The sequence below is a fragment of the Aptenodytes forsteri genome, unplaced genomic scaffold (genome assembly GCF_000699145.1).
Source record: "Aptenodytes forsteri isolate BGI_AS27 unplaced genomic scaffold, ASM69914v1 Scaffold15, whole genome shotgun sequence".
Classification (NCBI taxonomy): domain Eukaryota; kingdom Metazoa; phylum Chordata; class Aves; order Sphenisciformes; family Spheniscidae; genus Aptenodytes; species Aptenodytes forsteri.
The window spans coordinates 15,915,083-15,934,857 of NW_008795129.1; the positions used below are offsets into that span (position 1 = coordinate 15,915,083).

Sequence of the window (19,775 nt, forward strand, 5' to 3'; positions counted from 1 at the left end):
CTGTTGCCTGCAGGGGTTCCATGGCTGTCGGGGCGACAAGGTTATTGGGGACCCCCAACATCCCTTCTTAGAGGAGCCCTGCTGGGACGCTGGTTGGCAGGGATAATCTGGCCTGGGGGCTTTGCACCATAAAGGGTATTTGAAGCCTAGATGATAAGAGCTGTTGCAGGAGTGGTGCGGGGGGAGGCAGGTGTGGGCAGCGTGGCACTGCCAGACCATCGCGGCATGCCCTGAAAGCTCCGTAAAACTGTGGCACGATTTCTGTGCTGATTTAGATCTTTGCAACATGTTACGGAGGGCACTGATCTGGTGCTACAGCTTTTTCTGACAGTTTTAGCATACATATAACATACAGTTTTTTAAATACATTTCTTTAACTGCAGTAAATAAAGAATTACGTTTCCTTGGGAAGCAGTTGCAGATAGGTGGTTGCAGTATAGCTAAAGGAATTTATATGGCTGCCTACTGAAATTTAAAATGTAGACCAATGTTCCTGTGTGCACACTAATCCTCAGAGACATCCTTGACATACTGTGGCACATCATCAAAACCAAACAACGTTTAAATGTCATGGAACAAAACGATAACTTTCCCAACTTCTGAAAATAGTTACCTATAACCTTGGGTTTAGGTGATACGTTCGCTAGACTACGTCCCATACTTGAAAGGAATTGAACTTTGCCTAATTAAATATTTATGGCGAGATGCGCTGCATGAGGGAAAGCAGAAATAAGCCCAGTATACAATCTGGAGTTCCACACAATATAAGAAACATTATTTCCAGGGTAAAAAGTATACTGAATAACACGGGGAGGAAGTGTGATGGCCAGTGCGGACTTCGGTGGTACCTGGTTTTGTTGTTCTCAGGCTGAAAATGCAGATTGTTGTCTGTGGCACTGGATTCAGCATTTGAAAGTGGCTAAATCAAATAGAAACAAATGTTGGTGTAAAGAAACCAGAACATATAGCTGATTTTAAACAACAATCCAGAACAGCTCTCCCAGAACTATAGAGCAAGAGTTGTTAATAAGAAATCAGTCTCACCAGAGATGATCCACCCTTTTATTCTTGCAACTCCAAATAGGACAGTTGCCTTTTTTTAGCAGAAATGACTGTCAGGGAGGAAAGAGTGTGGTCTCTTCAGCACGCAAAGCAGAGCTGTGAGGTGAATAAGATGTCCTTGAATTACTGGTGTTTGGAGAGAAAATGGAAAGGTGCATCGCAGTTCCCGTCTTGGGAACCGTCTTTAGTCTATTTGACACTTTCATTGATGACTTGGGTGAACAAAGCATCCGTTAAATCTGCAGCTAGTGCCAAGAGGAGAGAGGTTTCCAAGTGCTCTGGAAGCAGCATGGGTATCCAGAGTAATCCTGACAAACCGGATCTGGCATAACCTGGATGCAATATTGATGAGGACAATATGAAATGGTGATATGGGAAGTCCATTGGACAGTCAAAAGGAGAAAGGACTGAGCTAGCCTTTCCTGTGTGGGAAGTCAGACCAGCTGAGCTCCAGAGATCCCTCCCAACCAACGTCTCTGGGCAATAGCTCTTCAGGAAAGGGCCTGGGTTAACAGGGGACCACGGGGTTACGAAGAAGAGCAATCATACTGGGCGTTACGAACAAACGCAACACACAAAATGTGCAGAGAAAGGAGCTGGGATGGTTGTAGAGAAGATTTGATAGCAGCTGCAGGAAGGTAAGAGAAACCCTTCTCGGTGTGCACGGGAAGCCTGGTTTATGCTGTTAGCAGAGAGCCACCATAGGCTTTAAGAGGAGCTTTATGAGACTAAGGGGAGTTGAGCAATTAATTGTCCCTGGAGGTCATGAAATCTCCACCAAAGAACGTTCCTAAGAAGAGATTAAATAAGTATGTCAGGAGTGGTTGAGTTCAGCTTGATCCCACCTCAGGAGTTGGTCTAACCATCCTCCTAACATCACTTCCAATTTTACTTCTGTGATCACAACCGTTATCCAAGATGTAGTCCCTGTGTTTGCCCCTTTATCTTGTCCCTTTCCCAGTGGAAATTGTCTCACTTCTCTGCATATAAACAAAGGCAGAGAACATTTTGGCTGAAAGTTTCAAATGAGCAAAAAAGACTCTCGGTAGGAGGCAGGCACTTAACTCCTATCAGCTTTGTAAACCTCGAGTTTAGCAGCTCTGTGATAACATTTTACATTTCATCTTCCAGCTAACTCTTAGGTTGGATCGTTGTCCAGATAATAGAGTTTACCATTGCCAAACATATGCAAAACTCACTTGGCAAAGCACATGTGTACATTGGCTGATGTTTTATTTTACTCCCTCAACAGTATAATGGAGGGCTTTAGAAATCGTTATTTGGGATAAGAAGGGGTTTACTTGCAGCTTATAAGTGTATTAAAGTAGCTTAAGGTTTTTAGTGCTCCCCATCATTAGCTGAACTTACTCTGAAACATAATCTCTTTTTTTTCATCAATACTAACCAGAACTCAGAAAAAAAAAAGCTCGGCGGCAGATGATTTCAGAGTTTAAATTATAAAGTGGAGGGACTTTCTCCTTTCAGCAGACTTTCCAAGCTTTTCTGACCAAGGAAGTAATTTCACTAAAACTCAGAGAAAATACTTCTTGTGGAGCTGAAGAGAAAGAAAACAGTAATTTGGTATTGGCCAGATGCAGTCTAGAGTATAGGAAGAAGTTCCTGCGTCCATTTTTTAACCAATGCACCGGTCTTTATTGACATAAAGTGCTGGATTTATTCAACAAGCAAAAATGAACATAAACCCTGTATTCTTAATGGGATCAGCAAAACAGCATAACATAAAATATCATTATAATTATTCTAATAATTAATATATGTTGTTGAGATTGCTGAACTTTGTCTTTACTTCTACCAATGTTTGAAATACAGCTTTGCAGTTCCCTTGAATTCAAGAGGCTGAATTCTGTCCTCACATACAAACATGTAATCTCACTGAAGTACTGTCAAATGGTGCATTTTTATTTGAAAACTACGTTTACCCCTAATATCTTATCAACTTCATCTATATAACAATTGATTTGTTTATTTTAAATTTTTTTTTATTTGCTCTTTTAGTACAGCGGCAATTGTTTTGGATGAATTTAGAGAAGGCAGCCCCATGTGTTTTGAATAAATGATACATTACAGGCAAGGGATGTTCATACTTCTGCATAACAGAATATAATTGATATTGTGCTTGGATAATTAGGAAATGGTTCTTTGATGTGTTCAAGAGTCCTGAATTAAAAATTTAAAGTTTTCTAACTTTTAGAAAAATTGATTCAGAAACAGCTTTAAGGGATGAAAAAACAGCATGCTATTGCAAATATGGTCTCACATCTAATACTGTGCTAATGCAGAGTAGTCATACATCTAGGATACTTGGGTATCTTAATATCCTTGGCCATTTTAATTCTGAAATCAACACAGTAATACAGACAGCTTAGAAAAAAGTGCACATTTTGGAACAAAAAATATTAAAAATTTATCTTTCAAAGATTTTGACAGGTAGATGTAATTACACGCAAAGGCAAATGTGTTATGGTGGAGGGAATGCAAAAATCTTAGAAGACGTGCAAGATTCATGGAAAATGCAAGAAAACAAATTCTGCACCGCTATGAATTAGTCTTGGGGTTTTTTTTAAGTATTCAAATTCACACCCTATGCAGCATTTCAAATATTTGTGAGTATAAATACTTCCTAAATAAATAGTTGCAGCTAAGATAATAACTTTATTAGTTCAGATTTTTTAATTTATTTCTTAATTTTGAAAGGTGCTGGGCAGCATTTTAAAAACCTTAATTTTGTCATTTGAAAATCAAGTTCCAGGTTGTCGGTCTGCTCTGATAGACATGTTTTGTGTTCAGCCTTTTCATTACTCTTGTAGACAGGATTACTCAAATAATCCAGCCGTCTAGATACTTTACCTCCGACACTGTGTGTTGCTCACTGTTCTGGGATGCTAAAAGCATAACAAGGATTACAGGTGTTGCAGATGGGCTGAATTGATTTATAGCAATATAGCCTTGCCAGTGTTTGCAATCTCATTGTGAGTATTGCAATAGTCGATGCATATCTTCAACTCCTATCTTTCAGAGCTGTGCAAAAACTTGCTTGGTTTATGGCTTTCTTCGTGGAAAATGTATGGCAGCACTCCTGCCTGTCCTTTTTTTCATAAAGACAGACCATTTCTGGCTTTCCTAGTTCTGCAAAGAGACTGCTGGTGTAGCCCAGCTGTACAACTAATGTTAAATAAATAAACGAAGAGGACAACTACTGTTTACTTTTTACATCGCTGACCTTATAATTGGGAATGTTTTGGGAGGGATAGAGCTAACTTTGGCTCAGGCAGGCTAATTCCCTGGGCGCTCAATGGAGAATGAGAGCTTCATTCAGCTGCTTTGAATCATCTTGCGGCAGAGACCCCCCACGAGCAGGCGGGAGCTGCGTTTTGGTAACCTGAGGACAAGTTGGGTTGGGAGAGGTGTGTGTGTGAGTGGCGAACAGCCCCCACAAAATGCCTTAGCTGAGTGCTATCTTCATTTTGTGTTTGCAGTTTCCAGTAGTTTAGTAAATCTGTAGCAGGATTATTTACAAAATGTTATCAAATACATAAATATTATGATTGTAGAACAGAAAGAGGGAAAGAAATTTTCAAAGCTATGCACACTGGTCCCGTGTGTCTCTTATGTCCTGTATGTCATAACAGAACAGAAATCCTCAAATTTGGGTGTCGCTCTAAAAGATGCTTTATACACAGCTCCCAACCAACCATCTGCATATCTGCTTTTCCCACTGACCCATGAACATGCCCTTCCTTCTTTGCCTTGATTAGATGATAAAATATTCTGTTTCTGCTGTGGGAGGATAAAGCGTGCAACCTGAAACACCCTGAAATCTGGAAATTCATAACAGACAGCTGGATTTTGAAGCTGTGGCCATTCCCAAACCTATCGGTGCATGGGAGCAACCCTCCTCACTAAGTCTGTCCCTCTGCAAGTGGCTTGGAGGCTGCAGCTTCTCCTTACAGCATTTGTTTTTCTGCAGGTAAGGCTCCCTGCTGCCCCCCAGCCCTCCCCACTGCTGGCGTGCAGTCCAGGGGTGAAGCCGGCAGGCGCAGGGAGCAGAGTGCTGCCCCACTCTGCAGCAGGGCCTGACAGATGTTGGTCTGAGCTGGCTGGAGGCAGCCCACCATGCAGCTGTGCAGGGCACTCCTGTCCTTGCCTTCTCCATGCTCAGCTGCAGAGCCCAGAAATGATTGCAGAGCTGGGGAGTAGCAAGCGCCCTGGGCATGCCCAGCCGGGGCGTGCTCTGGCAGGGCACTACTGGTACGCTGGGGGATTTCTTAGAGACAGTGCTACAAAGTTGGTCAAAATATGAGGAGGCTGAGGGAGCTTCAGGGCTTGCGGCAGCATCAAGTGAGATGGTTTCACTGGAGAGAGGGAGCCCGTGCCCCTGTCCAGCAGGTAGCCACCAGAGTTGGGAAGCGGCTGCAGCTGTCGGGATGTGTGCACTGCTGTGTAGGCTTGCAGCATGGTGGAATCAGATTGCTGGGAACAGAAGTCATCTGCGGCTCCTGAGCCTGAAAACGTCATATGCTGGCTGCTGGCTTTTCTTTTTGTTTTAAGACCACCAGGCAGTTCTTATTTGCATGCTTTATTAAAAAGAGCTTTACAGCTTACTTAGCATACAAAAGGTATAACCAGCTATAAAATGAAACCGTTGTTAGGACTGTGGCCAGTCCCACGCAGCACATCATAAGCCAGGACACTCCAGATGCTGGTGGCACAGTACAGCCCGGGCACAGGGTCGTGCCACGTTCCCCGGCAGTGATGACAGTGTGCGTGCCAGTGTGGGATCCTCTGCTCGCTGAGCCCCTCGCACCCCACAGGGCTCCTCAGTAGCTTTTGTGGGTCCTCAGGATCTCAGGGGCTGGGGTTTCTGAGGGCCTCCGTGTTGTTTTGACTGTACTTGCACCCTGACTCTCATCCGTAATCAAATTACAGCAAACTGCACTGTAAGTATAAGTCAGAGAGTAAGCGATGGAAACCACACGGGAAAACAAAAGGCACCTCCGCTCTGAAGCGCACTGGTGTCAGCTTGTGCTGGCAGGGTGTCTCGTCATTACATAATGATGTACTTATCCAAATGGCATTTTGTATTTTGGGAGACAGATGTGCCTTGCAGTTGCTAGTGGAAGTTAAATGTTAAATATGAAACTCATTCATTTTCTCTTAGTCATACTTTGGATTTAAGCAGATGTTTTCCTAATTTGTGGTTTTCAAATGTAGCACGCTGACAAGACATTTATCATTAACTACAACTTCATCCATGCAGTTTAGCAAATTGGCCAATTATTAATGGTAAGGGTTGCATGGTGGTTGATGCATAGCTCCTGCTGCTTTGAAAGGCCTAAATTGAAACTCAGTACATTTTTACAGTATAAATTAATTGAGCTTTGGGCCACATCCCTGTTATTCGAGTGCTCTCTGCTCTCATTTTCAGAATGAGCAGCCATTTGTAATGCGCTGGGTAGCTGTGCCGTCTGCGAGCAGAGGCTCCTGGTGGTGCAAAAAGAGATGGCTAACATTTTTCTGGTAGGGGCATGAAAATGGCTGATGGTATCCAAGCGTAGGCAGCGTGACATACGGGGGGAGCGTGGCCGCTGGATGGTACATGTACATGCGGACCAGGCTGGCTCTGCCACCGATGATGCAGGAGGCGTCCTGGAAGGGTGCAGGGGGGACAGTAAAAGCAGGGTGGGTGCAGCTGCCTGGAAGCTAGTGCTGCCTAATATTTTCTATTATAACATTTCTCTTGCTTTTAACTTTGCTAGACTTTACCCATTTTGATTTTTTTCCTGTTTTATGTTTGCAGGGTTTGATGGGGTGGGGGGAGGGAGGGGTTGGTGGTGGTGCTGTGAACTGGTGAGATGTCCCAAAGGTGCTTCCCAAAGCCAGGAAAATATCATATCCTATTTTCCCAACTCTGGAATTCAAGCAGGCAATTTAGTCATCATTTATTTATCCCACGTACGAGACTTGAAGGAGAACACTCAATGCCCCTCTAATTTCTAGAAAGAATAAAGACCTTGATTTTCACCAGCTGGCAGTGCAGAAATTTTGCCTTACATTCTAGGTGAACTGGGAAAACTCTTCAGGACGGTTTGTTCGTAGTTGCTCCAGCTTCTGGCAAATCATTCACTTTTTTTTCCTCCTCTGTATTTGCATCTGCACAACAGGGAAACTATATGCTTTGTTACAGAACAGGCTACCATGCAGGTTAATTAAATGAGAACTGTAAACAATTTAAAAAAATACATGTGATATATTTCATCTTGCTTTACGCAGCCAGATGTGCTAGGTGCAAAGTACCTTACAGGGCTGGCTTTGCAGTCCCATTTGATGTCCTTTTCTTCATATCCCCCTGCTCTGTGGTAAAAGGGAGTAATGGTAGTGTCATAAAATCAGTCAGGAGCGGTGATGTCTTAGCAGAGAGGCCAGAGGTTGCACAAAATGCAGAAAAGAGGGGAAAAAAAATAGATTTGGGGCTTGTGTTGCCACTGTTCCTGGCCTGCATTAGAGGTGTGAGTCCTAGGGGTACTTAAAATGAGCTGAAGGCCTGATCCAGAGGGATATAATGGGGGTTTTAAAGAGAGATCTTTGGCATAGTTTTCTCCCTAGTAACTTTTTGATTGAAAAGGGTGTGGTGGTGGATGTTGAAGGAAAGATGATGGGTTATGGTTGCATTGTCAATCACCACCTTGCTTTCCCTGGGTTTAGATAAGCTAAATCTCCACAAGCAGCTGTGTATCCTATGCCAAACTGTAGAAGGAGGTGAGCGCAGGTAGACGTCGGGCAAATTCGGCTAACCCAGATCCTGATCCTTTGCAGCGCTGCCAAGCTCCTGGAGAAGACTCCGTTCTCTGTCGGCGCCCCGAGCCCCCTGCTCCCCTCGCCAGCGAGCCTGCAGCTGGCGCAGCTCCAGGCGCAGCTCACGCTCCACAGACTGAAGTTGGCTCAGACTGCTGTCACCAACAACCCGGCTGCCGCCACCGTCCTCAACCAGGTGCTCTCCAAAGTGGCCATGTCCCAGCCACTATTCAACCAGCTGAGGCACCCCACTGTGATGAACACCCCGCAGGGCCACACCGCAGGGCCACCGCAGGGGCCCAGTATTGCCGGCACGAGGTTCCCCTCCGGTGGCATTGCCTTTCCCGCCCAGACCCCGGCCTTAGCTGCACCGGGGGGTGGCCTGGGGCCCGTCCAGGCCCAGACCCCCAACGCCATCGTCATGAGTCCCTTCGGAGGCGTAATGGCTCCCACCTCCAGCCAGCAATCTGTGGTGGTGGGTCTCAACAAGGCGGGTGCCTCCACCTCCGCTGCCGCGGGGGGCTTTTACGAGTACAACAAGCAAAACACCACCAATGCCGCCCCTCAGGCATACGCCTCGGAGGGGGACCAGCCCAGCCAGCATGGCTTCCTCGCCAGCGGGGCCCACACAGCCTCCTCAGCGGTGGGGCCGCGCTATGAGGGTCCCTTTGGTGCTCCCAGCCAGCTGCAGCACGAGGCGGCGGCGGCCTTTCCCAAGGAGGCCTACGGGGTGGCGTCGGCAGCACAGCATGGGGCAGCGCGGGCCTTCCCCAGCGACCCGCACGCGGGCTCCCATCTGAAAGGCGATCCCGTCCCCGTCTTGCATGGCAGCGGTACAAGCAACCAGTGGGAAAACATCCCTAATTTCCCCAGCCAAAACAAGCCTAACCTCGTGCCTGGCGACAGCCTGTGGCCGTCAGCAAGTCAGCAGCAGTATGAAATAAGAAACGAGCTCTACAACCCTGAAGAGCCGACACCTGACACAAAGTTCAGCGCGGCCGCCCCCCCTGCCTTTGGCCGCCTCAACCACAGCAAGCAGAGCTTCAGCAGCCCTCGCATGAGGCAGAAGGAGGAGCGGAGCAGCGGTGCGCCTGACCTGCCCGCCCGCTCCCTGCCGCCACACCAGCTGGGTGACCTCCACGGTGTGGCCCCCCTCCACTTCCCCCACGTCTGCGCCCTGTGTGACAAGAAAATCTTCGATCTGAAGGTGAGTGGTTTTAAGGTGCCTCCGGGGCACGGTTTGGACCCTTGAACAGGCTGCCTGGTGATTGATCTGGCCAGCAGCTCCTGCCACCCCTTGCCGCCAGCGTCCATCGCCGCAGAGGTGCCCTGAGAAAAGCGGAAACAAAGGGCCATAGTTTCGCTTAGGGTGTCATACATCTGTTTCATGGCAATTACTGGGGTTTCAAGGTCTGGTTTTGTTTCACAACTCACTGTGAAAGGTGGTGAGATTACGGCGCTGGCAGGAGAAATGCAAGATCTGGGCTGGGGTCACAGCTCATCTCATGGGCCCAAAGCAAGGGGAGGAGGAGCTTGAAGCCGATCCCCTGCTTCTCAAGCTGGTATTGTAATCACACATCTGTGGTTTCATCTGCCTTTCCCTTTCTCTTTGCGTTTCTGATCCCAAAGGCTTCCCCCTAATAGCCTTGTGGAAGCTGCTTGCTTAAACAAAACAGCGCATTTTGATAACATGATTGTAATAATTCCTCAGTTGGGATCTCTTCCTCCTTCTAGTAGCTCTAAGGAAAATTTAGGAGTTGGGGTCCCCAGCAACTTTGGCCTGGAAGCAAGAAGCTGCTCAGCATGTGTAGTGCAGACCACGCTCCCACTTCTCTGCTCATACTGCCAAGGGAGCTCCAAGTTGAACCTCACCCTCTAGAAGAAGCTTCCCGGTTGCCCAGAGAGCCTGTGTGCTAGGTCATATTATATAGGTCAGGTTTGGAGAAGCCTCTGAGCTCCACAGCCATACATGGGTGCTGGCTGGTGTTGTTCTGGCCTCCTGGTGAGCCCAACTCAACAAGTCCTCACGGCCTTTTCCGTCGTATCATGGGACTGGCACCTAACCGCAAAGGCATCTGTTTTCACACTGGTGGTAGCCTGACAAAAACATTACAACAGCATGTGTATAGGAAGGAAGATGGCCAGCAAATGAAATAATACCTGATACTTACACACCCCGGGGTTTTGAGATATTTGAATATATTTACTCTTTCATGTTTCCCTTTTACTCTTCGAGCAGCTGCTTGCAAAAGGGTTTGCTGTGGTTACTGCAGCTACAGGACTGGTCTGAAGTAGCCCCCATCTAGGGCATGCTGAGCATTTCTTTTTTTCATTCAACATTTTAAAAGGGCAGGGAAAATGTCATTACGGTGAGTTTCGGTTGATCTGTTTGTTGGTGTTTAATACACTGCCTCATTTGGATCATAGAAGTGTAAACAGCTAAATGTACTTTGACAAATTTTGCGAATCTATTGAAATGAATAAGCGCTGTCCTGGCTGCCCTGTGTGCTGAGCACCTTCGTTATGGACATTGCAGGAGCTGAGGGTACTCAACGCCTTGCAGGATGAGCTCTTCAGCTAGAGTGAAGTAACTGAATTAATAGAAATATACTGGATTTAAAAACTAATACAGAGAAGCTCTCCTTCTGTAAAGTAACTGATAAGTTAACCTACAAATAACAAATCAGTAAATGCATTGGATGAAGGTGCGCTTGGCTCCAGCATCACACAGTTTGATCTTCAGCATCTCAGTATTATTTTTAGAATAAGGTAAACTGAATGAAAAAGCAATCTCTTGTAAATTTGTCTCAGGATTTTTCCTGTGCTCATCATCTCTTTGTTTCAACGTAGGACTGGGATCAGCACATTAAGGGAAGTCTTCACATCCAAAAATGTATGGCTTTTTCAGATAAGTAAGTATTATTTTAGAGACACTCTTTCAACTGAATTTCTAACAGAGCATCCCTTACTTCAGTGGCTTTACACCGGGAATTTACTGTCTAATAATTATGGTTTAATATTTATTGCACATTATGCATGCTTCTAAAGCTCTTTTCTTTCTTTTCCAGCACTGGTATCCGATGTGTGTTAAGCTCAGCAGATGGCACATTGCATTTATCACCAAATAATGCAGCAGTTTTCAATCCATCTAGTATCGAAGGTGAATGGTTGTATGCGCAAATAGTTAAAACCACTTCTTTTTAATTGAAAGGGAAGTCAGTCTCTGAGGAAAAGTGGCCATTTTAAATGCAGTGTGATACAAGTTTCCAAGGAAAACTCTTTAGAGGTTGTGCACAGAAAGGCTAAAAGACAATACTGTGCCTTTCAAAGTATGAATTTATTTTTCTTTCAGACAATGACTTGTTTTCACAGTACAATGAAACAGTGTATAATTTGGTGTAGAGACTATGAAATTAATTATTATGTAAATGGAGCATTGCTTACTGAGCACACTAATGCAATTAATATGAGTCAAGATTTTAATGAAATGTGTGTAATCCATTATTTAGATTATCCACCAAATGTCGGCTCATCTTTTATCACTACATCAGCAAGATCCTTTGGCCAGCCAGGTCCTACATTTTCTTCTCCTCCATCAGGGGTAAGAGTGAGTACCTAAGCAAATTGATCTCTGTGTTGAGATTCTTGTAGAAGCCACGTGTACTTACTGGAATTAAAACCGTGAAGGCTTCCTTTTAGACAATAATCTGAATATTCAGTCTGTTATTTCAACTTCCCTGCAGCTCTCTTACGCTTTTGATTTTGGTCAAATCAGAACTTGATTGTAGTTTTTTTTTCCAGTGCTAAAAGTTGTTTGCTTGTTAGAGAGATTTGGGGAGGGGGCTAAATGGTTTTGTGTGTATCCCATTAACTTTTTTCCCCATTTTCTGAGTCTTTTTGACTCAGTCAGCTTCAGCTTGGAATGAAGATTTGGATTAGTTTTTACTTACTCTGAGTATCGATCCCAGCAAGCAGCCTGCCATCTCTCCAGTTATTTATTTGTAGCAATTGCTCTCTGCCTCCCCCCATGCTGGAGTCCTTCTCCCAGGTAGCAATAGTGGCAAAGATAGTGGCTGCAGCTTCGCTAACCATTACTCGCCTGGGGGTCCCAGATCAATTCATTATACTGGATTAGCTTTTTCTTAGTTTATTTTAGTGTACTATTTAGTGTAATCTGCTGCCACTGGTAACCTTTCAGCAAAATCTGCTGCCACTGGTAACCTTTCAGCAAGTTTGCTTGGTGTACTTAGTTTATTTTAGTGTACTATTTATATAATCTGCTGCCACTGGTAACCTTTCAGCAAGTTTGCTTTGGTGTACAGCCTTCCATGGTTTAGGTGTATTAGCCCCCCCCTGCATTCAACACAGGTCCAGTTTTATTGCTCTAATGTGCACTTTAATTCCTAGCCCAATAATCAAAAAATGCCAGGAAAAAAAGGTAATATTAAAAGTAATTCTTACACTGACAAAGCAGAAAGATTTTAAAAGGAGGAAAAAAAAAAGAAAAACAAGGGAAAAAAAGGCAAATAAAAGCAAATCATATACATAATGGAAATACAAAGTTGTTAGGGTTAAAATGAAGCTCAACATATATCAGAAAGCTACGATCAAAGCTGGAGGCATCAAGGACTCATGTTAGGGCATTCATGGAATAGCAGCAGTAATCCAGGGGTTCAAGTTTTCACCTTTTTAGCTTTGTGTATATATCCTGATGTGGTCTCAGACACTCTGGAAAGGCAGGCTGAGTTGTGTCCCTGTGCCACTCCAGTTTGCATCAGGTATTGCTTACAGAAACATTACCCAGATTTGTTTACCCATTACCAACCAATTTTCTACTGTGTGATTTTGCTATGACAGAGGTTACTTGAAGGGGATCCAACCAATTTTCTACTGTGTGGTTTTGCTATGACAGAGGTTACTTGAAGGGGTTTTAGCTTCTGCCTGTCAGAGACAGTGTGTGTGCACGGGAGCGAAGAGCAGAGCTGCTCATGACGGCTGCCTCCAAGGTCAGAGGTGGAGTAGCAGCGGGTGTGGAGGAATGTTCCTTTTCATCATGTCTGTCAACCTCGCAACAAATTAAATTACTGCTAATGCCAGTATCATTTCTCCTTAGAATCTGTCACTATTTATCATTTAAGCTGCCTGCAGAAGTCCTCCTTCTGAATGACCTGCAGTACTACAAGAGATAAAAGAAACAATAACTTTGATTTTCCTGGACACTGTAAATCCTCTTTTTCTTCAGAAGCTCATTGGGTGGACAGGGAGCTATATTAGAGGTGTTAAGATTGAGTTTGCCAGCTGTCATTCACCCCGCAAACCAGGTGGCTTATAATTTATTACACCTTTGCACGGTAGTATTCACTTTCAGCTAGGCGGCTGCTGCCATTTAAATGAGCAGTGGGAGTGGGAGATTATACTTGACCCTGCATGTAATCATAAACAAAGTGTTCAGATTTCTGGAAGAGCTTGCTCTGTGCTATCCATCTGCAAATAACTATCCCTCTTCAAAAGGCAAATACAGTGCTACAAGCCTTCACTCGGGCATGGAGAGCCTTTAGCACTGGAGGGATGGGACTGTCAGTTTCTTATTATCTTTAGAAAAGATTCATGCGAAGCTCAAGAAACAGATAAAGAATTTGAAAAGCAAGAAACAAAAAAATTGAAAAAAAAGGCTGTAATAAAAAATAACCAAATTGGATTGGTGTAATAATATGGCAAACGGTATGAGGTGCATTTCACTGCTGTGCATCAAATTATTTTTGTAGTAGCTGTCCAGCTGCATTGGTAAACCCCTGTAGACATCGGTTGCAAAGAAAGTTAACAGAGTCTTATTGAAAATTGCATTCAACAATTGACACACAACAGCTCCTCTAAATTCCTGACTGTGGATATGGAAAGTATATATTCCTTTTCTGGCTGTGATTTACAGCTCTATTTAATGAATGGATCCAATTTAACTTCAATTAGCTGTCAAGATTATTGCTTGGTACAGCCCATCAACTTCTGGTATGAGTATGTGACCACTTCTTAATCATAAATTACAGCAGATTTATGGCATAGCATTTTAATTTAAGCCATTGCCGATTGTGGGGAGGTGGTAATGTCTTACAGTCATTTGATTTAATGTACGCGGGCTCTGGAGCCTATGTAGGGAACAGCTAAGTCTTTCTAGTCCCATAGACTCTTAACATACCATCTCTTAACAGATCTAACAAAACAAACAAAACAAACACAAAAAGGTGCCAGGTGACCTGCGGTGTTCCTACACTGGGACTGCATTTGCTGTCAGGAAGGTTTCCTTTTCCTCTGCTAGCTGTAGTTGTATTCTTCTGTTGTGCACTACATGCTGCCTTGCCAGATGCACGCAGCCATCACTTCCTTTTCTGTTCACGTGGAGTCGAGTTGCTTCATCTTTTTCAGGATCAGGTCTTTGTTATTTTTCTGCTAGCAGAAATATCTTACTTCTGGACTTTGGCACTTCTTTGACTTACGTTATGCACCTGGGCAGGCTCTGTAAGGTGCAAGCTAAATAGCAGACCACTGTATAACACAGGGTCTTGCTGCAGCACAAATACACAAATGGCTAAGTGGTGAAGTCTGGAAGGAAGGTAATGGGATGAAGGTGTAAATAAGATAACATTAGCTCTGTAACTTGCTGACAAGCCAAACATTTGTGATGGCTCTGGTGAACTTGATCCCACAAGATTATGTGATTTGCATCTTCCCTTGAATGGCACAATTTTAACTGAAGGTAGAGTTACTTCAGTAAAATCCTAACAGCAGAGGTCATAAACAGGGAAGTAGTCTGGGAAGACTTAATCCTGTGTGAGTGATGTTTTGCATGTCATTAGCTGGTGTAAATTATGTTCCTCTCTGAGTATATCCTGATGCCTCTTTGCACAAGGAGTGTAGAGCCTGCTTTCCATGTCAGGGAGATGGGCAGCTCTTTGGGAACTGCCCCAGCACTCCAAAACAGACTTCCACCCTTGGGAAGCTATTACCGCACCGGTGGCCATGTGCCTGTGCCAGCCCAGTTCCGGAGCTCTGCCTCTCTGTGTGTCCAGTGGTCACTATGCCCCCAGCAGAAAAGACCTTCCTATTGTGTGGTGTTGTGAGAGGGGAAAGTAGTAGGTTTTCCAACCTGAGGTACAGCTGTGTGTCCTCTCACAAGTTAAATGGGGTCACTTTTACCCTCGGCCCAGTCTGTTTCACCAGGGCAGAAGGAGGATTTAAATTCAGCCCCTGCTATCCTGAACAACTCTGTAGTCACCTAAACTGCTTTCTAACGTCCATAAATTCAGCAGGGACTGCAGTGAGCATCTGTTTCAATTTCCAGGCACCACCAGCACCACATAAATGGGCATTTATGGAATACTTGAAAACACTAATTTTTTGTGCATTGCTTGCAAATTATCTGCTAAGAGCCTTTTACTCAGCAATAGTGCATGGTGCCTTCATGTGCGGGGAAGGCACAGAGCCCCCAGTGGGACAGACAGATGCAGACGGGGTGAGGAAGGCTGTCTGACTTGGCAGAGGAGCCGTAGGGGTTGTGCTCGTGTACCAGATGGGTACCGGCCCTGCAGGGAGCTCATCAGGAGGGGCTGAGACCTCCCCATGGCAGGGGCACCCTCCATCGCCAAACATCGAGGGGCCTCCAAACTCTCGCTGGTGCTGAGTACAGTGCAGTGGCCTGTGCCCGTGGCAGCCCAGCCCTCTGTTGTGACATGCCAGGGAACCGAAGCCCTGGAGTCCATAAGGTTTGAGGTGGCAAATTACCTTTTGCAGCAATATGGTTAATCCTGTTTGAACAAGAGATTGTTTGAACTAGAAATCCTCTCTGGACTTTGTAATGTCCATCTCTTCTAGAAATCCTCTCTGGACTTTGTAATGTCCAGGGATAGAGACTCCATTGCAAGCTGCACTGCAATTTCCCTTCCCAACTGTATTTCTAAACCAGGATGTTAAAATAAGGTTTTAAAGAAGGATATTTGTCCTTAATAACAGGTATGCAGAACAGAACATTTAATTTTTTGCAGAAATGTAAGGTCTTATCTAGTGGATGGAATATCTAAGATAAAAACATTGTTTTGAGTTGTTTTTTTCCCCAGTTTCCCCAGAGGAAATCTACACTGGGTCGAGTTGTTCATATCTGCAACCTCCCCGAGGGAAGCTGCACAGAGAATGATGTCATTAACCTGGGCCTCCCGTTTGGGAAGGTCACCAACTATATCCTCATGAAATCCACTAATCAGGTACTGTGCATTTGGGGTCATTGGTATTGACATCTATTGGCATAAAGACATATTGACAGGAAGATGGAGTCTTGGGGGAAAATACCTTTTTTTTTGTAATAGAAACTTAAATATGTGAAGCCTGTTCTTAAAGTAAAAAAAATGGTGTTTGCAGAATGAGATGATGGCATAAACATGACCACTGCCTCATAGTTCTTGTTAAAAAAACCCAGAAATCTCAATGAAGAAGTGTTGTAAAACTGTACTTTTAAAAATAATAATAATTTTTTAAAAAGTTAATAACTTGGCCTTCTTCTCTCAGCCACATGTTAGGGTTACTTTCGGACTTCTCTTGTTCTGTTTGGGAGGTTTTTATTGCTTTCTTACCCATACTCATAGAGCTGAACTGGGCATTCAAGAATGACTTGCACTTTAGTCTGGTTCGGTTCCTACACTGTTTGCTGAACTGTTGTTACAGCAGAGGCAGATCCCGCAATGGTGTAATTACAGTTACAGGCTGGTGGCAGAGCCCCCAGGCCATGGCTGTGCTGGGTGATCTGTCACACACATGCTGAAGGAAGGCTGTGCCCTTACAGGGGGCACTGACACCTCACTCCCTTTTAATCTGCACCGGATTGTAGTAGAGCTCTTTCTTCAAGGTAGCTTAAGTCTAGTTTAAGTAGCTTAAGTCTACCAGTGGTGGTAGGCTGGGAAGACTAGAAAATCTTCTCTCACATACCTGCAGCAGACAGTACAGGTGGATGTAGAATCCACGCCAGTGGGCAATGTTTGAGATTGTAATGTTTCAAAATGCAGTCATTACACAGCTGTGAGTATATTCCTTGACCAGTTAAACTGCAGTCACACCAAATGCAATTTTCATGTAAACAAAAGTGCTAGTTAACATCGTTCAGGTTTTTTAAACTCTTTTTTGGCTTTGTTCTGGCTGCTCATGCTCTGATGTTCTGCTTTTATCTGGGTCCCTTGCAATTCTGCAAGACACAGCTGACAATCTCGGGAGCAGCGCATGCTGCAGCGTTGCAGTTCTGCATCCTGTCAGCAGCTGACCATGATGTAGAAGCACCAGTGAGGAAGCGAGGGAAAGGTGATGTTTTCATGTATCGAGAAAGATTAGATTCCAGTCATTTAGTTTTTAACTAAACTGGCTTCTAAAGTTGCATATCAGCTTTAATAGCTGGGTTGAAACCATTTGCAGTTAAAAGGAGGCTGAGCAATGAACTGAGTGTTACTATTTCAGCTCCAGGGCTGGAAAGCTACCCAGTTCTGTACTATCAAGACATTTTGCATGAGAAGAATCCAAACGAAAATTACTGTGCTGCCTTTTCTCTCTTATACTTTGTATTTTTAATTATGTAGTAGATTTTAAAGCTCTCCCCATTTGTGCTAGGCCTTTCTGGAAATGGCTTACAGTGAAGCAGCACAAGCCATGGTGCAGTACTACAAAGAAAAACCCGCTATGATAAATGATGACAAGTTACTTATTAGGATGTCTAAAAGATACAAGGAATTGCAGCTGAAGGTAAGACAGTCATTCCTGATCAGATTTCCTGAGTTTCCATGGCACATCCCAGAGAATACATCTAAAAATCTTTGCTGATCACCGATTTCTAATTAATGCTTTAATATTATGGAAAAAGAAATTTAGAAAGATTAATGAATGTATGTTAATGATCTTTTATACTTAGCTGCTTGCTCTTGTTCTAAATTTTAACTCTTGGAAGAGATCCCATTTTCTCTGGTCCTCTCATACCATTATTTCAAAAATCCCTTCTCAGCTTCCTTCTGGGCAGGCTCCCCACATTGCTTGGTCTAACAAAGGTCTAAAACACAGCCATGTGTAAGATACAACATGTCAGCAAAAATAAGACAGTCCTATCCTTTTAGTCAAGCATTAAGCCTGAAGCAATGCTTTTCACTGCTTACACACTTGAGCCATAGTACAATCTCTATACCAAGCAGCGATGACAGGGCTAAACTTCACACTGATTTCTTTTTCTTTCTTTCTTGTGAATGACCTAAATTAAAAAGCAAGATTTTTTTATCTTTTACATAGGGTCAGAACAGAGCAATAGTCTTTGGACTTTCTGTAGAGTGTGTGACACTTCTGATGTGAACACCTGAGTGATGTCCAAAAATCAGTGTTCTTGTGAGCATATTTATGGAAGCCTATGTACTGCCATGTGTAATGCTAAGAGAGTATTTTTTTGCATGGAGACTTGGACTGGAACTGGCAATGCAGAGCTGAAAAGCTTCATATTATATTATCTAACACAGCACAAAGTTATTTTATAAAATAACTCTGTAATGTTCCAAGTTAAGAGGTTAAGAGGCCTTTTATGAGCCTTGAGGAAAAACAAGTAACTCAGATGGTTTGGTTTGACTTTTGGAAAAGTCTCTTTCTCTCCTGTACATGTCTAATAGTTTAAGGAGACTTAAAGGAGTTGCCAAAAGTCCATAAACCAGGGCAGCCTTTCTTAGCGTGGTACAGTGAAGGGGTTCAGATATAAGGTGGCGGAGACTGTACATCTTAACATAGAGGCGGAACAGGAATTACCCAGGACAGTGTGGGAGTTTGCCTAGATTTCAGGAAGATTTTCAGCCTTTCCAATGGCAGTTTTTCAGGTTATGGAATTATTTTTCTCTGCACGAGCAAAAGCCCTTTCTCTTTGTTAAAAACAAACAAACAAACAAAAGTGCAACATAGAAGGGGGAATATGCATGAACTATTTACCACTACAAACTGCTCTGAGTTCCTGCATGATTATGTTGCTCAGCTGTGTATGCTCCAAGTGTTTGACGGGTTGTGTGCACTCCAGCCTGCAGTAGTGCATCTTTTGTAAATTATCTTGAATCTCAAGTAATCAACACTTCCTGTAGGCATCTTTCTTGCACTTAGCTTTTCTGAAGCTCTTGTGTCTAAACGTGGTCTTTTAGAGCTATACTCCAGAATGAGTTAAACTCTGAGATGAAAAGAAGGCAGTTCATTCCCAGAGGGTCAGAGATAGGCTGCTATACATATTTAATTCAGATATTAGAAAAATTATCTGGTTTGCTTCCTCTTACATCCAATTCCTAGAAAGTACTCTATAGTGAATGTGTATCAGGGAAGGACAAAGTAGTTTCCAAAGCCTGTTACAGCAGCTAAGTATGAGGAGACAGTGCTACAACGTAATGGAGCAAATTTTCCATTTGTATCATTTTACTGCTTTGATCATGTTTTTGAGATACCAGCTGCAGAAAAGACTGTAACCACAGCACTGAAACCAAATATTTCTCAGTAGTAGTATAATTAAATGATGCATGGATGCTGTTTCTTGAAGGACAAATCACCTATATTAGCTTGGAGAATAGCGCAGCATGCTAAACAGTGTCTTTGTCTTATTTAGAAACCAGGTAAGAACGTGGCTGCTATCATCCAAGACATCCACTCGCAGAGGGAGAGGGACCTGCTGCGTGAAGGGGACAGGTAAAGTTTCTCCATAGTCTGGAATTGGGTCCTGGATAAGTCTGTAAACCTGCAGGTAGAAAAAGCATTATCTGTGTGCTTCTCTCTCTCATCTCATTTGCTTTCTTAACTTGGATTTCACTTCAAATCACTGTAAAAATATAAGTGGGTACAATAGTAGGTACAAGGCCTATATAATGAGA

General features: G+C 43.8%; 1 protein-coding gene across 1 annotated transcript in view; it reads left to right on the forward strand.

Annotated features, from left to right (window-relative positions):
* Positions 1-19,775, forward strand: part of RBM20 (RNA binding motif protein 20) — a 51,916-nt gene that overhangs the window by 18,165 nt on the left and 13,976 nt on the right. Inside the window, exons 2-8 of the mRNA XM_019471643.1 lie at positions 7,897-9,082; positions 10,726-10,787; positions 10,944-11,035; positions 11,385-11,476; positions 15,984-16,127; positions 17,515-17,646; positions 19,514-19,593. Coding sequence (XP_019327188.1) covers positions 7,897-9,082; positions 10,726-10,787; positions 10,944-11,035; positions 11,385-11,476; positions 15,984-16,127; positions 17,515-17,646; positions 19,514-19,593 — 1,788 coding nt within the window. The remainder of the gene's footprint in view (positions 1-7,896; positions 9,083-10,725; positions 10,788-10,943; positions 11,036-11,384; positions 11,477-15,983; positions 16,128-17,514; positions 17,647-19,513; positions 19,594-19,775) is intronic.